At 36.6% G+C, this 18699-nt stretch overlaps 3 protein-coding genes across 12 annotated transcripts; 2 read left to right on the forward strand and 1 right to left on the reverse strand.

Moving 5' to 3' along the window:
- Window positions 1-367: 367 nt before the first annotated feature.
- Window positions 368-7546, reverse strand: LOC117619824 (dol-P-Man:Man(7)GlcNAc(2)-PP-Dol alpha-1,6-mannosyltransferase). Of its 8 annotated transcripts, XM_034349867.1 has the most exons (21): window positions 7383-7449; window positions 6899-6940; window positions 6741-6814; window positions 6414-6500; window positions 6220-6295; window positions 5889-5944; window positions 5347-5464; window positions 4411-4469; window positions 4037-4108; window positions 3866-3929; window positions 3589-3692; window positions 3302-3373; window positions 3049-3135; window positions 2891-2958; window positions 2422-2490; window positions 2264-2346; window positions 1850-1949; window positions 1442-1507; window positions 953-1046; window positions 781-871; window positions 368-687 (listed from the first exon to the last, which is right to left on the reverse strand). In XM_034349867.1, the coding sequence occupies exons 5-20, from the start codon at window positions 6269-6271 to the stop codon at window positions 791-793; spliced, it is 1245 nt and encodes a 414-aa protein (XP_034205758.1). In that variant the 5' UTR covers window positions 6272-6295; window positions 6414-6500; window positions 6741-6814; window positions 6899-6940; window positions 7383-7449; the 3' UTR covers window positions 368-687; window positions 781-790. The 8 variants fall into 8 exon arrangements, 5 of the variants coding, with proteins under 5 accessions (XP_034205758.1, XP_034205755.1, XP_034205754.1 ...); XM_034349864.1 differs by lacking the exon at window positions 6220-6295 and having other exon boundaries at window positions 368-703; window positions 6741-6786; window positions 7383-7542; XM_034349863.1 differs by lacking the exon at window positions 6220-6295 and having other exon boundaries at window positions 6741-6786; window positions 7383-7541.
- A 176-nt stretch (window positions 7547-7722) lies between these two features.
- On the forward strand, window positions 7723-9848 carry LOC117619822 (pentatricopeptide repeat-containing protein At1g71460, chloroplastic). Its single transcript, XM_034349861.1, has one exon. The coding sequence runs from the start codon at window positions 7736-7738 to the stop codon at window positions 9770-9772; it is 2037 nt and encodes a 678-aa protein (XP_034205752.1). The 5' UTR covers window positions 7723-7735; the 3' UTR covers window positions 9773-9848.
- A 1872-nt stretch (window positions 9849-11720) lies between these two features.
- On the forward strand, window positions 11721-18624 carry LOC117619554 (probable helicase CHR10). 3 transcript variants are annotated; one of them, XM_034349535.1, is made up of 17 exons: window positions 11721-12089; window positions 12204-12211; window positions 12496-12574; window positions 12679-12842; window positions 12988-13119; window positions 13510-13690; window positions 13796-13931; window positions 14014-14131; window positions 14746-14835; window positions 15094-15201; window positions 15314-15517; window positions 16149-16274; window positions 16395-17050; window positions 17318-17463; window positions 17749-17913; window positions 18120-18234; window positions 18320-18624. In XM_034349535.1, the coding sequence occupies exons 1-17, from the start codon at window positions 11909-11911 to the stop codon at window positions 18342-18344; spliced, it is 2634 nt and encodes an 877-aa protein (XP_034205426.1). In that variant the 5' UTR covers window positions 11721-11908; the 3' UTR covers window positions 18345-18624. The 3 variants fall into 3 exon arrangements, with proteins under 3 accessions (XP_034205426.1, XP_034205427.1, XP_034205428.1); XM_034349536.1 differs by lacking the exon at window positions 11721-12089 and having other exon boundaries at window positions 12301-12574; XM_034349537.1 differs by lacking the exons at window positions 11721-12089; window positions 12204-12211; window positions 12496-12574 and having other exon boundaries at window positions 12788-12885.
- Window positions 18625-18699: the final 75 nt, after the last annotated feature.

The following is an 18699-nucleotide window of genomic DNA, read 5'->3' on the forward strand; positions in this document are numbered from 1 at the left end:
AAGTTGATCCCCGAGGGGACCCTGAAATCTTCACTTGGTTTCTTATTCTGCTTTTTGTCAGTCTCAATCGTTACGTAAATGAAAGGTCAGAATTGAATTTCGAACTGGAGATTTTCAAGCCACAATAATATCTTTAGACTTAGAATTTTCTTTCACGTACACTTGGCCATGGCAAATGCTTTACATGACTGTATATTATCAAAGAAAGTAGTGTGCAATATGTAAGAAAATCTGTTCACGTTGGCTAAGGAAATCCAACTATAAAATCTGTTAACTAATCTGTGCCTAATTCCCATTTCACAAGGGAAAAGGGTGATCAGTCCCCCAATATTATGTAAACAAGTTCCTACAACACTTGCGTGAAACAAGACAGCAAACTTTGTCCCTGTTCATACTCAAATCAAGGTTAAATTTAACACATTGCATTAGGTCAGAAATAAGAATATGTTTTACTGATATATGGCTACACTGTTTGTCAGGCAAGCAAATATTAGAAGACGAATTAATGAGCACTTCTAATTCTCAAATTTCCTTTCCCACTCAGGTGTAGATACTGAATTTGTTCTATGGCATAATTTTGGAGCTGTATTTCATTCTAATAAGAAACAGGATTCTTGTCATCAGGCTCAAAGGTTTTCTCGATAAGTATAAGTTTGTCGAGGGGCCATGGCTGCCAAAGGATCATATCTGAAATGCAAGATATCTGTTATTAAATTGGAGTTAAATTTAAAGGAGACCATGATTCATCTTCACAAAAGTTTCAACACACACTACGCTTACCACATCAAAGTCACGAGCAGCCTGGCCAATTTCTACGCATGACATCTTTGTTTCTTGCATTTCCATGAATATAAACCTTGGGCTCTTTAACCTGGAGAAAGGATGAAGTGGTTAGCATCTGGTTTTGATACAAACATGCAACAACTTCGGTGAAATTATATCGATTTTGTACCAGTAAAATAGGTGGGAAGCCAGTTCTTAAACGAACCCGTGAGAAACCATTTTCAGCTAATAGACACTTAAATCCATTGATGGCAGGATGCTCACTGTTATATATGAAAGGAATGAAATCAGACACACCATGAGTGAGCGCATCAACACAAAAAGTAAAACAACATAAGTTTGAATCTGAGAACATCCATCACAGTAAGAATGGAAAAACTTGAGGATTTAGATAAGCCTCTCCATGCATTTCTTGAAAGGACATCAGCATTAGAAGAATAATAATCACAAAAATGTTCTTGCTAAAAGGAACTCTCTGCTTTTTTTTTTTTTGCTTTTTTTTTTTTTTTGGGTCTCGGATGCTTATTTAATCCTATGTCATGTGAGAATGAATGACATTCTTCAAAAAATGGTTCTGAAATTTTTATAAACAGACTTCACAAATTTGATTTTAAAGATGTTCTGGACAGAGAAAAACGAAGACAATGGGAAAACTCACTTTATAAGATAGGTGAAATTTCTCTGGCATAATTCTTCTGAAGGAATCCCTTCTTCTTTAGAATACCTGCACCGTGTCAAATGAACTGATACACAAACCTTCCACAGCTTATACATCCAATAGTAAACTTAAAAGAGCATAATTTGTAGAAATATGCTATTACCAACCAGATCCTGTTGCATAAAATGGAAACCAAAACTTTTACGTTTTAAATGTTAGTTTTATAACTGTGCTGTTAAATTCCAAAATGCCAGTCCAAAGAGAGCAGGACAGATCACTGACACCCGGTTGGAGTGGGATCAGCACTTAATTTCTCAAATAGCTGTAACTGAAAAAAAATTCACAAATAGCTAACAGGACCATCAAAAGTTATAAGGGAAGTTCAAACTAGGAAAAAATCAAATATACCTCCATGGAAACTTATTTTCACAAAAGCGGGATATTCCATTCATGGCCGAAAAAGTATCGATGTGAACCCAAAGTTCATTTGTACGGTTAGCAAACTGACCTGTCAAAATACTTCTCCTCATATTCTAGCCAAAAGGAAAAAATACATAATTTCTAATTCATATGGGAGCAACAACGAGAAGGTACCAGCTAAATTTCTAACACCATAAAGAGATATCTGACAAGATGCTAATAGTAAAAGGGAAAAAATACAATTATAAATTATAAAAAATAATCCAATTGATCAACCATAACAAAGAGATGAGAAATACAGTTAAAATACTGGCTGTGGTCAATACTAGGGAGGAAAGATCAAGCAATGCAGGTAACAAGCAGGACATGTCAGTTTGAGAGAGAGAGAGAGAGAGAGATTACCATTCTCATGCAAATGTTTTAGAGCATGACCACTGGGATAATTCTCGTTGGATGCCATGAAAGTTATGACGGTGCACCCTAGACTACAAAATATAAAATTAGTCAAGGAGGTAGCAGATTATTGTTCCCAGTGAAACAAAAATAAATAAATATCTAACCTGATCAACAATAATCCGAGCATAATTGGATAGAGAAACTTCCAATAAGTCTTCTTCCTATTGTTATAGCTGTAGCAAGTAAAAATCAGAATTTATTTATTCATTAGTATCAGTAATTGAAACCAAAAAAAAAGAAACAGGAAAAAAATGAGCAATTTAAAGTTCCCAAGGTCACCTTATGACAATCCAAACTAATTTTTTGTATGATTTTAAGCCAAAGGCCAAATGATGCAGTACCATTTAATTGGTTAAAGAAAATTTTATTCTGGAAACCAATGCCTAGAGCTATATGAGCAAAATTAGAGAAGAGTTTTTGGTCAAAGAATAAGTCTCAATAGTGGTACTATTTTGCATTCAGGTTTTATTTATGTAGGAGTAAACATACAAGTAACGCAACAATATGATTCTACTTGTGAAGAAAATTCCCAACAAATTAGATTAGATAACCAAACAAATAGACACCACATACACTCTAGTAGCAGCAATTGCAGCAGATAAGTTGAAGATGGGAACTGAGCTAAGGATAAAACGAAGCTCCTGCATCATGAAGTAATAAAGTCTATTCAATATCTATTATTAAATTGTAAAAATAAGTCCATCAAACTTTCCATAATATGAGCACTATACCTTGTGGGGAAGCTTAGAGTAAAGTAAAACAAAGGAGAAGACTGGAAGAATGAATAACAAAATCCTTCTGTCCAGTAAGACCCCAAGCTGAAACAAGATTGGGTATCAAGTTAGGAAGAACAAGGGGTTTTGGAGACCAGAGGATCACAAGTATAATAGTATGCCTGACAAAGTAGCACCCACAACAATTATACATGAAACAGAAGGTTTATATAATAAAAATATACTTTATTTCTTTGAGTACTAGACTCACCAGAAAAAGAGGGTATGCAGCAAGCAACAAGCGAGGGAGTGCTGAAGTGAAGTACCAGTGAAACGGATGTGTCTGAATAAGAGTAAAATGAAGGAAAACTAATAACATGTATTTAGATAAGTATAGTTGTCAACGAAATTTCACAACCACCCTCCCCCTAAAAGGCAAACACACTTGATGACTCATAAATACACCTAAACGGATTTTAAAATATGGATTGTATGATAAGAAATACACAACATACTTTGCAGATCGAATGTGCAAACAAACAATTTTTGTAAGGATACACCCCACTCTGAACTTCGATTCAGAACAGAGTTGAACCAGAAAACTTCAAATTCAGGCCACAGTAACCTTTTCCACATAATTGAATCTACTAATACAGTAAGACCTGCACTGCAAAAAATCCAAATCCGCACACTGATTCAGAAATTGTTGTTATGGTTGCAGAGACATGATCTAATGTATCTGAAGAAATTGAGAGTAGGGTAGTATTCATAGTAGTTGTAGCAGTAAATCCAACACTAATAATGAGACTAGTAATATCAATAATAATAAAACAACCTATGCATAATATAGCACACAAACTGCAGCATTTCAACGCCTTCCATAATGAAATTCTTCTAGTCTGTCGTTAAAAAAAAAGAAAAAACAAATCAAATTCTTATAGTTAGGCACAAATTACAAAATGCATAAATGATTATCCACCTTAACCAGGGCAAAGTAGAAACTTACCAACAAAAGCTCCAAGCCAAGAGGGCAAAGAAGTAACAAAATATCACATCTAAAGATAACTGTAGCAAAAATCTGAACATGGAAAATCAGGGACGTGTAAGAGATATACAAATTGAAAACAAAATGCAAGTTATAAGAAAATCATCAAAAGGCATGTGTATAATTTTAATTGTAAGGAATAAAAGCAAACTTATTTCATAAAAATCATCAACGAAGTCTACCAAACATTAAATTACAATAAGATAAAAGAACAGAGAATGTAATATCCTTAGCCAATGTGTCCAAGTAAGCCAAGTAGATGGGAGATTTTAAGTTTCAGTACAATTGAATTCCATATATGATGCATAATCTGATTTTAGCAAATAGAAACATACCAGACAGTTTATAGCTGCATAACATTTCTCCTTTAACCAATATCCATATGCCAAATTGACTACAAAAAGAAAATAAGTAAATAAGTAAATGCTGCCATGACATATGAATAAGCTGGCAAAGTCAATCCATATTTTAAATCAGAATGAAAGCTACCATGCATCACAAACCAAGCACAATAAGAGCTATTAACTATTAAGGAACTCTTTCTCTTTGTTTCTCAATTCCATAGGAATTTTATCCAATTGAAACGAATATGTTAACCAAAAAATCTTCTTCTCCTCCACTTCTTCTGTGGGATGCAAATGAGAAAACCCTGCCACCTCCATCACACGATGAAGAGAATAAGAACTGCTGCTTCCCAACATTTTTGTTTCCTATTATGTGTTTTCTCACCATTGACCCTTAACATTTTATAATTACAAACAAACATTGTTTAAAAAGAAACAAAAAAGAAAGATGTGCAATAACCCTCTTCCCGTCCCTATCTAGAGCATACCGATCGTGCATTATTCTCTTATCCTTGAGTCAAACTTGCCAAAATGTTAATGGATGCATACTTGGAGTATCGGTTACATATCTAGCCATATCAGGTGTCTGATAGGCAGTATCCATATCCAATGCTCCATATAAAATCTTGGAGTATCTTGTGCTTCATAGATTTTAAGCTTATACAACTTGCTCATAAAAATTTAAAAATAAGGCACAAAGAAATAATAAATAAATAGATATCTGACAAAACAAACTATGCTTTAAACTCCTTGCAAATTTACTTAATTTGGCAGGTGAGCTAAAATCACTGGAGTAGGGGAAGCAGGAAAAGGAATTACAGGACCAAACAACCAGTTGCAAAGGTTGGCTAGATAACCAGTTCATCCATACACACCTTTATAACACTAATCTAAAAGAAAAACAAAAATGCGCACAAGAATAATTACCTACACCCAGAGCTAGTACATTTGGAAGTGGGCGAGTACAATAGAACAAAAGGTGGAACTGAACTGCAGTTAATATAACAAAGAAAGCTTCTACTTGAAGTCCAAACTTATGTCTAACCTGCAGAAATGAAATAAATTTAAGGGTTAGCACCAAAAAATAAATAAATAAATAATTAAAGGGTTACTTATTTTATTTTATTTTATTTATAAGAAATAAAAACTTTATTAAACTGAACAAAATACAATAAGTCCAATGGAAAAAAAGTACCATGACAAAAGGCATGCAAGTTGGATTTTTCTTTCAGTTGCAAGAAAGGTTATCAAATATATTAAGAACATATGCATCACAAGTTTTTCCCCCTTTATTTTTAACATTGCATATATATATTTTGGCATGTAATTGTGGAGTCTTATGACTTATTTACCTTAGGACCACAAGTTAAAGGATATACAGCCATAACAAGTCAAAACAGGCATCACATCTGGTTTCAGAAAAAGGATGAAACTACGTGAAAATGAACAAGGATTAAACAAGAACATACCTGAAGACGAAAGAAACGTAATGTAGATAATATGACACCACCTAATGCCAAACGAACTGGCAAACAACAACTAAAACAATTTAGCAAAGGTTAATATAAAACATATAATACAACAAATAAACGGTTAGAATAGATGTTCAAAGAGAATGAAAAGCATACTCCAAAGCATTTCATTTAACTTTTTTCTTTTCATAAGTAATAAACTTTCTTAATACATGATCCCAAGTACATAATAAATATATGAGAGTATGCCTTTCAATTCCGACCAAATGTACCACATAATGCGCAAACAAAGTGCTCTACAAACAACTCCTCTAAGAGACTAGATGACCTTCCAAATCACAGCAAGCAAGAAGGTCGCCCACAAATCTCAGCATGGCCATGAACACAAAAGAATGGACACTAATCTATATGAAGAGTAGATCAGAAGGTGGAATCATCACCTATTTGGTCCCATCTTCTGGGCTGTCATTCGTAGAAACAAAGCACAGATGAATGTAAATTTCAAGCAATTAAAGTACTAACCTGCAAAAAGACTATAAATCTTTGATACGTGCAACAAGTCCATTGCTAAAACAGAAGGAGCTGCCAAACTTGATACAAGCAATGCACCTAGAAGAATGACGTAACGTAGTAATAAGTGAAGTTAAACCTTTTGGAACATTTAATAATTTATCAACGAATCAGTACAATTTCTGATTATCTGATTAATGGCTCTATGAGACAAAACCCTAAAACAATTAAAACTGCACAAGAAATATGGGGATTGCCCCAAAAGCCTTTTTTTGCAGTGTTACTTGTTTAAACTGTAATCGCAAGCGTAGCAGTATTAAGCAAGTTTTACAAGCTTACCAAGGAAAGTGCGAGGAACCACTCCAGGGAACTCCAAATGATCATACTATCAGGAAGGCCAAACATCCATCCAACTGAACAGTTAGGCAAAAGGGCTAACACATTCCAGAGAATAACAGTTCACAGAACCATATGAAGAGACAGATAAGTAAACTTACATTATCTAAGTGATGTCGATGATATAGTATATCATGCATTGCCTGATAACAAACAAGAGGGAAAAAAAAAAAACACAAAGTTAGCATGCAAAAGAACTATAGAAGCCAAAAGAAGCAAGATAGGATAAAGAAGTCGGTTGCCCAGATGACAAACTCATCTTCCCATCATCAGTTATCAAACAAAAGTTGAACTTCAAATATTCATTTAAATTCTAGCTCATATACTATACAGAAAAAACAGTTTGGCCTGTTTGACATTTCTTTTCTCTTTACTATCTGAAATAATGAAAATCTTTTCATTTCCAACATTTTTCTCAGCAACCACAATTACATATGCGCGAGCTGAAAAATTACAAGTATATAACACCACAAATCATTCGTAAATTAATAATTTAACTCTCTAAGGTGTATATTTCCCATTTTTCTCAATTTCTTACACTTTCGGCAAGCAACTTACAGAGAAAGTGGCAAAGAAAAGTTTTACCTGAACATTGAAGCTTTCTTCAACCTTAGTGTAGGGCGCCATGAACACATAAAACGCAGCTATGGATCCAAGTAGCAAATCGTAACCATAGCGCTCAAGAAAATTCGAAGACTTGGAAGCCATTGTAACTTTAGAGAGAGAGAGAGAGAGAGAGAAGCACTGAAGGAATTTTACAGGTCTACGGAACTGAGCTTCGTGGTTGCAAATTGGGCTTATTGGATGGGCTGGAGTGATGCTTTATTGGGCTTGGGCTTTCCTTCAGCTCAACCTTTGAAACAATCTTGAACATCATCAAAAGACTCGAAACTCGATCTGACTCGGAGTAACAGGCCAACGGCCATTGCAGATAGGCCATGGAAGCTGTAACAATAACCTCACCGCCTCTCTCTCTGCACCATCACTCTTTCCCGCCAAACATTTGGTTCACCGCCACCAACTGCAATAACTGTAATAACCACCAAACTTTCAAGCTGAAAGCTTTAACACGACGGCAACAAAAGACTCCGACTTTTGCCGAAAACGACGCGTTTCCGGACTCTTTACCACTCCATACCAAGAACCCACATGCCATTTACAAGGACATACAGAGCTTCGCAAGGCGCAACAAGCTCAAGGAGGCCCTGAGCATCTTGGACTACTTAGACCAACAGGGCATCCCAGTTAACGCCACCACATTCTCTTCCCTTATCGCCGCTTGCGTCCGTACAAGGTCTGAAGATCATGGAAAGCAAATCCACACGCATATACGGATTAACGGGCTCGAAAGCAACGATTTTATACGTACGAAGTTGGTCCATATGTACACTAGTTTTGGTTCGGTGGAAGATGCACAACAGCTGTTCGATGAAAGCTCTAGCAAGAGTGTGTACTCGTGGAATGCCTTGCTTAGAGGCACTGTCATTTCTGGTGGGAGGCGATACCGGGATGTTCTTCGTACTTATACGGAGATGAGGGCCTTAGGGCTCGAGTTGAATGTGTATTCTTTCTCTAGTGTAATGAAGAGCTTTGCGGGTGCTTCGGCGCTTTCACAAGGTTTAAAGACGCATGCCCTTTTGGTTAAGAATGGTTTTATTGATAGCTCAATTGTTCGGACGAGTTTGGTTGATTTGTACTTTAAATGTGGCAAGATTAAGCTTGCCTACCGCGTTTTTGAAGAATTCGGTGAACGAGATGTTGTTGTATGGGGAACCATGATTGCAGGTTTTGCGCATAATAGGCGGCAAAGGGAAGCTCTGGAGTATGCTAGGATGATGGTAGATGAAGGAATAAGGCCGAATTCGGTTATATTGACTAGTATTCTTCCTGTGATTGGAGATGTTGGGGCTCGAAAACTAGGGCAGGAGGTTCATGCTTTTGTGCTGAAGACAAAGAGTTATTCGAAGCAGATTTTCATTCAATCTGGCTTGATAGATATGTATTGCAAGTGTGGAGACATGGATATGGGGAGGCGGGTTTTTTATCACTCAAAGGAGAGGAATGCAATTTGTTGGACTGCTTTGATGTCGGGTTATGTTGCAAATGGGAGGCCTGAGCAAGCATTGCGATCGGTCATTTGGATGCAGCAGGAAGGGTTTAAGCCTGATTTGGTCACGGTTGCCACCGTCCTTCCAGTTTGTGCAGAGTTGAAGGATTTGAAACGAGGGAAGGAGATTCATGCTTATGCTGTCAAGAATTGTTTCTTGCCCAATGTATCTATAATTTCTTCCTTAATGGTAATGTACTCAAAATGTGGAATCTTTAAGTACCCTAGAAGACTATTTGATGGGATGGAGCAGAGAAATGTCATTCTCTGGACAGCCATGATTGATTCCTATATTGACAACGGGTGCCCATATGAGGCACTTGGTGTGGTAAGGTCAATGCTCTTATCGAAGCACAGGCCAGATTCGGTGGCAACGGCAAGGATTTTGACTATTTGCCATGGACTGAAGAATTTGAAGCTTGGGAAGGAAATCCATGGACAAGTTTTGAAGAAGGATTTTGAGTCCATCCCTTTCGTTGCATCTGAAATAGTGAAAATGTATGGGCACTGTGGAGCAGTTGATCATGCAAAATCAGCTTTCAATATAATCCCTGTCAAGGGTTCAATGACATGGACTGCAATTATAGAGGCTTATGCCTACAATGGCATGTATCGGGATGCTATCGATCTTTTCGATGAGATGAGATCTAAAGACTTCACTCCAAACCATTTCACTTTCCAAGTGGTTCTATCTATCTGCGACCGGGCCGGATTTGTCAATGATGCTTGCCGTATCTTCCATTTGATGTCTCGTGTATATAAAGTGAAGGTTTCTGAAGAGCAATATTCTCTGATCATTGGACTTCTTACTCGTTTTGGTCGAGTTAAGGAGGCTCAAAGATTTTTACAGTTGAGTTCGTCTCTGTAGTAACAAGGATAATTGAACCTTCCTTCTTTCATGTGTAAATTTATTCAGCTCCTGAAATGAAACTTCATTGTGATCATCAGTTTTTCTTTTCTACTATTTCACAAGTGTATAGAGACCCATTTGTATCTTCATGTATCCTAGCATTTCTGTTTTATCAGGATTTTTTTGACATCGCGGATGAGAAAAATAGGTAATCAGTAATTTTTTTCCAGACAAATATATTTAAGGTACAAGTGCCTCATTTGTTTGCTGGTCAATGCAGCAGCGGTTTCTAGTTTCCTATATAGCCTTGTATAACCACATAATTTACTTCATAGGCCATGTTTGGATTGGATTATAAGGTAAAAATGGATCACATTGAATGGGAGAGGATAACACTAATCCAATGATGTGTTTGGTGCTACACATGATCAAGAGGCTAGATTAATTGAAATATGCTATTACATAGCCCTAGCAGGATTAGACATAATCCAATTCATATTGTTTTTACGGTACCAAAAATTTAATTATAAGTATGAATTATGTCTAATTACATTACATAATTCAGTTCACCAAACGGGATAATCCAGTTCTCCTGGAATGGAATTGAGAACCCTCTTTGAATAAAATAAAACAAATCTCAAATATGAACAATTGGAGCAACTATGGTGTAACATTATAAACAAAAAACCTGCAATTCTTAAGCTCAAACTATCAAAATACTTGGTTAAGTAAGAACAAGCAATTAAGAAACAAAGATATTAACCCAATACAGAATCGAACCAGTTTAACTCAAAAGGGTGGTCAGTGGACCCATCATCAAGGGGATTGACAAACATATACACATGGGACCCATCTTGGACTCCATAATCTACGAGCAAAACCCCATCCACATCATCTTTGATGAGATGGCTACGATGATGATCATGATCATCAGTGTCAAGAATGAAGATCAGACGGTCGTAAGGGAGCTTCTGTTGGGCTTCGATTTCCCGCTTCAGATCAGCAACAGTGGCCTTGTTGCCCACTTGAACATAGAAGAGAGTTCCTGTCAAATTCTCCACCACCACCTTCATAATTAATTATCGTCAAAGTTTATTGTTCCTGAGTCTCGTTTAGAGAGAGAGGAAAGCTTATTTAGGCAAAATTCATGCAAAATATTCGAAAGGTGTTCACGTTTGCTGCATTCTCGACAGACTGTTACACATTACATGCACATGCTGTTAGAGTTTCTGGGAGCAAAAATACACGGAGCTAGAAAGTCCCCAATGCCCCTGCAAAATTGGAGAATAAGACCTTCGTGGTCAAAGGAGAAGAACTTGTTGTGAAACAAAGTATATGAGAATCTTTTTCAGATGTGTATTGTTGTTCGATATGAAGGTATTTATAAAGAAATACAAAGATACGTTAATTTTAAATAAAATAGGAAATAATAAATTATAATAGGACTAAATACAGTACTTCCCATAAATGTGCCCTAACATAATATATTATTTTAAAAAAAAAAAAAAAAAAAGGAAGTAATGAAAATCCTAACTAAGTAAGGACTCACCATCTCAAGTTAATCATGCATTGCTATATGGGAAAGTTAAAATGAATGACAATGTGTGTTTGACTTAGGATATTGCCACACACAATCTCATCTATGATACTAGAAACGCTTATAAGTATAAGTACTTTCTAAACGAAAATGTTAATCTTTTTAAAATACATTCGACTTAGAGAGTATTTCGTTTTAAATCTACTAGATTTGATTGGATTTTTTGAGAAAAGTTCAATCATGTCAGTTTTTTTAAAGGGGTGCTACTAGTTGCACTAAATTTGTATACTAAATTTGCGTTACAAACGATGAAGAATAAATTTAATTAATTAATAAAACGGTGACACGTAATTAGAGCATATAATAAATAAAAAATATAAAAAGCAATGTTAATTTAACAAAAAGTTACCACCGCACCGTTTCCCACCGCTACCAACGTTACTGTTGTTGCGCCGCCTGTTGCACCACCACGCCGCCCATCACTGGACCGTCAATGCTGCCACTTTCGTAAATTGGGAACTTATTCAAGGGTACATTCGTCTCGTCACTATTAGGCAGTCAATCGCCATCTCTCTATCTCTCACTTTCACTACAGAGTGTGACTAGGAGGGAGGACGATGAATTACAAGCAGAGGCTCAAAGCCGCAGCGAAAATCATACTCGCCGACGACGCACGCGCCGGCGACGAGCGTGTTAGCGCTGAAGAACTCGGCGTTACGGCTTCATTAAAGCCTCACCAAGTCGAAGGCGTCTCGTGGCTCATACGCCGATACAATCTTGGCGTCAACGTCATTCTTGGTAAGGAGCTGTCGTATCATTTCCGATGTGTTTGGTTGTCGAGAAAATTTAAAAGAAAAAGTAGAATTAAATATTTTTAATGAATTAACTTGGATGAATTGGTTGAATTTGCAGGAGACGAGGTAAAGCTGCAAGTTTTCTGCTCTTATATTTTGAATGAGTTCAAAATTTTCCTTAAATTTGAATGTGATTTTCTGAGTTTGAATTTTAGTTATAATTTTCGGGAAAATGGAAGTAACTGTTCAGCTGGTGCATTATTTCCTGTCAGTGAAGATTCTGATGTTGATTGTTAAGGCTTGTGCAATTCATTTTTGCAATAAGATACAAGTACTTGCAATATATTGAGCAAAAGGGACATATTCTTTGCCGTGTTCTTTATACTTGAATCTAAGTGATTGGTTGGCAGATGGGACTGGGCAAGACTTTGCAAGCTGTCTCTTTACTGAGCTATTTGAAGGTTCACAAGTTGTCACCTGGGCCATTTTGTGAGTTTCGTTTCTGTTTTTGGTGTGAAAATCTTGAAGTTTATATTTTTGGTATTGGTGTGCCTGATACTTTTGTTTTCTTTTCATCAATCAACTATCCACAGTGGTATTGTGTCCTCTAAGTGTAACAGATTGTTGGGTCTCTGAGATGGAGAAATTTGCACCAAAACTAAAAGTTCTTCGGTACGTTGGTGATAAAGAATATAGGTGCATTCTTCGCAGGACAATCTACGAGCATGGAAAAGAAGAGTCCTCCTCTTCATCTGATGTAAGCTCTGGTCCTGTTGTGTGGCTATTGGAAGGCTACAGATGTAATCCATTATTAATCTTTGACGCTATAGTTAATAATTTTTATAAGCTTTAATAAGCTACTACTTGTTTTGTTGATATTTTCAAGTTGGGCCTGTCGACAGGTATTGTCATTGCCTTTTGATGTCCTATTGACAACATATGACATGGTGTTGGCAGATCAGGATTTTCTTTCTCAGATACCATGGAGTTATGCAGTAATTGATGAAGCTCAGAGGCTTAAAAACCCTAATAGTGTATGTTTAAGACATCTTAAATTCTCTCTCGTATATATGAATGAACTCTGTACTTATACTGAGTAGCCTTTTCTTATTGTGAATTAATACATTTTACTCCAGTAATTACTACCCTGAAAATAATCATACACTAGATACAGTTATTCAGTGTACGACTTTTTGAACCACTGACTTTTAGAAATGAAATGACAGCTTACTGCAGATCAGTTTGGAATTTTCTTTTAATGTTTAAACATTTGCCTAAGACAAGTTCACATGTCGAATTTTTCAATTGTTATTTACCATGTGAATTTTTGCTAGGTGGCGATAAAAAGGGGTTAAAGTTAGACTACTTTTTATTTTCCTATAATAACTTTTATCCCAGACACATACATGTTTCGACCTTAATAGGTTCTGTACAATGTCCTAAGAGAGCGCTATCTTATACCAAGACGGTTACTGATGACTGGCACACCCATTCAAAACAATATCACTGAACTTTGGGCTTTGATGCATTTTTGTATGCCATCAGTCTATGGGAAACTGGATGAGTTCCTTGCAACATTTAAGGAAGCTGGAGATCCTTCATCAGGTTACCTTCTTACCTGTCATAAGTAGTTTATGTGGATTTTATTTCTTATAATGTGATGTGGAAAGCTTTGATTGTAATAATTTCTTCCCTGGGATTTCAAAACAGGCCATGAAACAGCTAAACTTAAGGAGCAACTTAAAAGCTTAAGATGCATATTGGGAGCTTTCATGATCCGGCGTACGAAATCTAAACTTATTGAGAGTGGAGATCTATTGCTGCCACCGCTTACTGAGATAACAGTGTATGTTCTCCATCCCTTTTTTCCTTGTAGACATAGTGTTGATGAGGCTGTTTTATGATGCTAAGGTGCATTATCTTGATAGGCTGGCACCATTGGTCGGATTGCAAAAGAAGGTGTACATGTCAATACTGAGGAAGGAGCTTCCTAAACTACTTGCTGTCTCTTCTGGAGGTCCAAATCATCAATCCTTACAGAATACTGTATGTTAGTTTTTTGATTTTTTACCCTAAGCATCTCTTTTTTCTATTTTTTTACCCTACGCATCTCTTTTCTTGTCTTCCCTTCATGTGATGTGATATGGTACATTGGTATTATGAACCCCTTTATCCTATACATTCTACAAAATTATAAACACAGAGAAGATATTTTATTTCCCATGGTTTTAGGTTGACCAGTGCAATATCACTACTTTTCTTCTGGAAAAGTTGTGGATTTAAGAGGTCCTGTTGGCTGGCAGCTGTGAATTCATAGTTTGGTACATACATTTCAAAATCTGTGTAGGCTAGCACCAAATTCCTTTGCCTAGTGTCATTGTCATTTTCTGAAGAAACTTTACTTTTTGCAAATATAACTTTCAAAAAGCACCCTCTAGTTTGCTTCCTCGATGTTGCTTTTCCATAGCAGAAACTTTGATGAAGTAGTAGCAGACGCAGAACTGTATGGATTGCATCTAAATTTACTTTTCCTGTAAAACAGAGTTTATATGCTTATTCAGCGTTTCATTGTTTATTTGTATTGCAGCTAGTATTGTGATCAATTATTTATTTTGATTGAATGTTTATCCTTTGTCATTACTTCTCCCTCTGTCATACAGGTGATACAGTTACGAAAAGCATGTAGCCATCCTTATCTCTTCCCGGGTATTGAGCCCGAACCATATGAAGAGGGTGAACACCTTGTTCAGGTATCGCTGATTTTAATTTGGTAAATGATAATGACCCAGGTGTGTATACCAAGTCATGTAGTGTCGAAACTCTAACATCCGAAGATTAACAGAGGAAAACTCTAACATCCAAAGATTAACAGAGGAAAATAAGTCTCTTTTTGCTTTCTTTCTGAAAGGGAAAGCCTTTAATCCCTGAGTAGTACTTTTAGTATGCCTTCTGCTCGCTTGTAATATTTCCTGCCAACCAATCTCTGTTCATTCCTTATCTTTTCATAGGCTAGTGGTAAACTTATGATTTTGGACCAACTACTTCAAAAGCTGCATGGGTATGGACACCGTGTGCTTCTCTTTGCACAGATGACGCATACCCTTGACATTCTCCAGGTTTGTTTTTTTTCCTTTTGTATTTTTTTCCTGTCGAATGCTAAATGATAAAATGCTTCAGCTTGTTTGCATATGTTACTCTGCATTTTAACAAATTAATAACGCAATGCAGGATTTTCTAGAGTTAAGGAAATATTCCTATGAACGCCTTGATGGATCAATTCGGGCTGAGGAGCGCTTTGCTGCCATAAGAAGTTTCAGCACACAATCAACCAAAAAAAGTTTGAAGTCTCAACCTGATCAAAATGGTGCTTTTGTCTTCATGATCTCTACAAGAGCTGGTGGAGTTGGCTTGAATCTTGTGGCTGCTGATACTGTGAGTTTTCACAAACAGCTGTGTACTGCTCTTAAAACAATCAGTTATGTTTAGACCTGAAACTCAGGACCTGTAGGTTCTATTGTTATATCGTTGGATCAAATCTTTACATTTTTTAGAGTACAAGAAAGTTCATAATCATTTTAAAATCTCTTTGTATCTGTCAAATTATTATCAAATGTTTTTAACCACAGGTTAAAAACTTTTTAGTTATCTTCAGACATTTACAGATGAGATTGACATGTAATAAATAGTGCAAACTTTAAATGGCCTTCAAGCCCTGTTGAAGTGTTGATGCTCAATAGTCAATAGTCAGAAACGTGAATTACTGCAATTTCACATAGCTCAAGAAACCTTTGAATCACTAGCAAGAAACCTTGGGTTTGACGAGTGACGTTCTTATCTCCAGCATATTACTTTAAGAATGTGTACCCTGCTCTTGGTGAGAATGACAGAGTAATTTGGGGAGGTTTGTAGTCTGTTGAGGAATTTATCATAGTCTATGTTGAAAAGTCCCAGTAAATTGGTTTCTGTAAAGCATGTCATAGTACTGACATACTTTTATTCTATTCTTATTCTATTAGGTATATTTTTTTCCCTGACATTCTTATGATCAATTTGTATACGCTAGGTTATATTCTACGAGCAAGATTGGAATCCCCAGGTTGACAAACAAGCTCTTCAGCGGGCTCACAGGATTGGTCAAATGAATGCTGTACTGTCAATAAACCTAGTTACAGGACGTACGGTGGAGGAGGTGAGATCCTATACATTTTTTTTTTCTTTTCTTTCGGTTGAAGAGTTCCTTTACATGACTCATGAGACATGGCCACATTGAACCACATTATATGTATTGTATTCAAATGTGTCAATATAGGTTATCATGCGGAGAGCGGAGAGGAAGTTGCGGCTTAGCCATAATGTTATTGGAGATGATGTTATGGACCAGGAAGGTAAAGAAGAAGCAGGAGTTGAACCTAGTGACTTGCGATCCATCATATTTGGGTTACATCTCTTCGATCCTGATGAAATCAACAATGATGAGTTTGGGATGTCAGAACTGAATGCTATGGCTGAGAAGGTAATCTCAGTGCGCGATAAACAGATAGCAAATGAGGATGAGAGGAAATTTGAGGTCAATCCAACAGATGTTTTGCATGGACACGATCTTGTTGCAGGAGAAAGTAACACTTCTCTTAGTTTCAATTCTAGTTTTGATGAAGCTTCATATCTCTCTTGGGTTGAAAAATTCAAGGAGGTATCACAAGAAAGTGGAAATGAAAATACGGATTTGAGAAGCAGAAGAAACTTTCTCGAGGAAAAGCGTCTAAAACGTGAGGCTGCAAAGAAGAAGGCAGAGGAGGAGAAGTTATCTAAGTGGGAAGACCTTGGGTACCATTCATTGTCTGTCGAGGACCCTGTCAGCCCTGTGGATAGTGACATGATGTCTGATTCAGGTTCTGTCCAGTTTGTTTATGGGGACTGTACACAACCATCAAAAGTTTGTCCATCTGAACCTACCATTATTTTCAGGTAAATTTAATTTTTCTAAATGCCTCCTCTTGAGTGTTCACATTTTTTTGCATTGAATGAGTCAGAACAGTTAATATGTGTCTTCTTGTGTTCCTGCTATTTCGTTCTTGATACAGTTACTTTTTGTTTGTTCATGCTTCTTAAAGCTCGAATATTCTTTTTTCTTCCATTATTATTTTATAGAAACATATTCTTTCAGAGTATGAGCATGATGTAGGCTGTCAGTGGTTTTACCACCAGACCTGACTTAATATGTTTATTTCGCAGCTGTGTTGATGATTCTGGACACTGGGGTCATGGAGGAATGTTTGATGCACTGGCCAAGCTATCTTCAAGTATCCCCGATGCATATCTGCAAGCTTCAGAATTTGATGACCTGCATCTTGGTGATCTTCACCTTATAAGAGTTAATGGTTAGCCTCTGGTCTCTCCTCCTGAAATATTATCTCAATTACCCTTGTTGCTTATAAGACAAAGGAATCTCTTCTACTCAGAAGCACAAGTAGGAGAGAAATTTGATTATATCAGTTACAACACAGCAACATTTTTCTTTTTTCATGTTCTGTCCGAAGTTATAATGAGAAGAGTACAAGTAGCTTTTAGCTGCAATATGCACTATGCAGGAATTTGTTTATCATGTCAGCCAGAAGTATGTTCTACATTTGAACTTTCTGCCTTATCTATTTGTTACTATGTAGAGGATGCGAATGAACAGAAGATGGACTATAATCCCCCTCAATGGGTGGCTTTGGCTGTTGTACAATCTTATAATCCCAGGCGTAAAGTACCCCGAAGCAAGATTTCTATTCCTGACTTAGAAAGATGCTTATCGAAGGCATCATTTTCAGCTGCTCAGAATTCTGGTAAACATTATAATTGAATCAGTTCAAAGCTGACTATGCTATTCTTGCCTTGTTATTTAACCCCATGGTACATTTGAAATGCAAAAGTGTAGTTCTTTTCTTGTTAAGGACGTCAAGATTTCATTGGCTAACTTCGAGTCAGACATGTCGGATTTATTCTTTTTTAAAAGGTCTCATGTCGCATTCTTCTTTCTTGATTTTAACAGCTTCAATCCACATGCCACGCATTGGGTATCAAGATGGATCAGATCGTGCAGAATGGTACACAGTCGAACGTCTTCTACGAAAATATGCTTCTCTGTACAGCATAAAGATATATGTGTATGTTTTCTTTCTCTTCCTTCTCCCATCTTCTGCCAACACGCACACCGATGCACATCAAACTAATTTCTTGAAATCTTTGCAGGTATTATTATAAGCGGTCTGCATGACGCTTTGGACTGCTCTCATGCTGGACGTGGTCCTTGTCTCCCAGGCCTGTGGCTGATAAAATTAGATTAACAAAATGTGCCTCTACGACCTTTCCTGACTTGTAAATAGGCTCAACATCCATTATAAGATATCCTTCTCTTAAAGTACCCATGTTGTTGACCTTTCTCTTGTTCGATAATGTTGTAGTGTGTAGGAAGTAGAAACATGACAAAGGGGAAAGTTTCTATGTAAAAACTTCAAATGCATCTTGTTTTTGTTGTACACCAATCTTCCAAGTAATACTCCGTGGTTAAAATTTCGAAATTTCATGTATGTTAAGATTTGAATAAAGATAAAAGAAGAAAACAAATGAAT

Source organism: Prunus dulcis, chromosome 2 (genome assembly GCF_902201215.1).
Source record: "Prunus dulcis chromosome 2, ALMONDv2, whole genome shotgun sequence".
Classification (NCBI taxonomy): Eukaryota; Viridiplantae; Streptophyta; class Magnoliopsida; order Rosales; family Rosaceae; genus Prunus; species Prunus dulcis.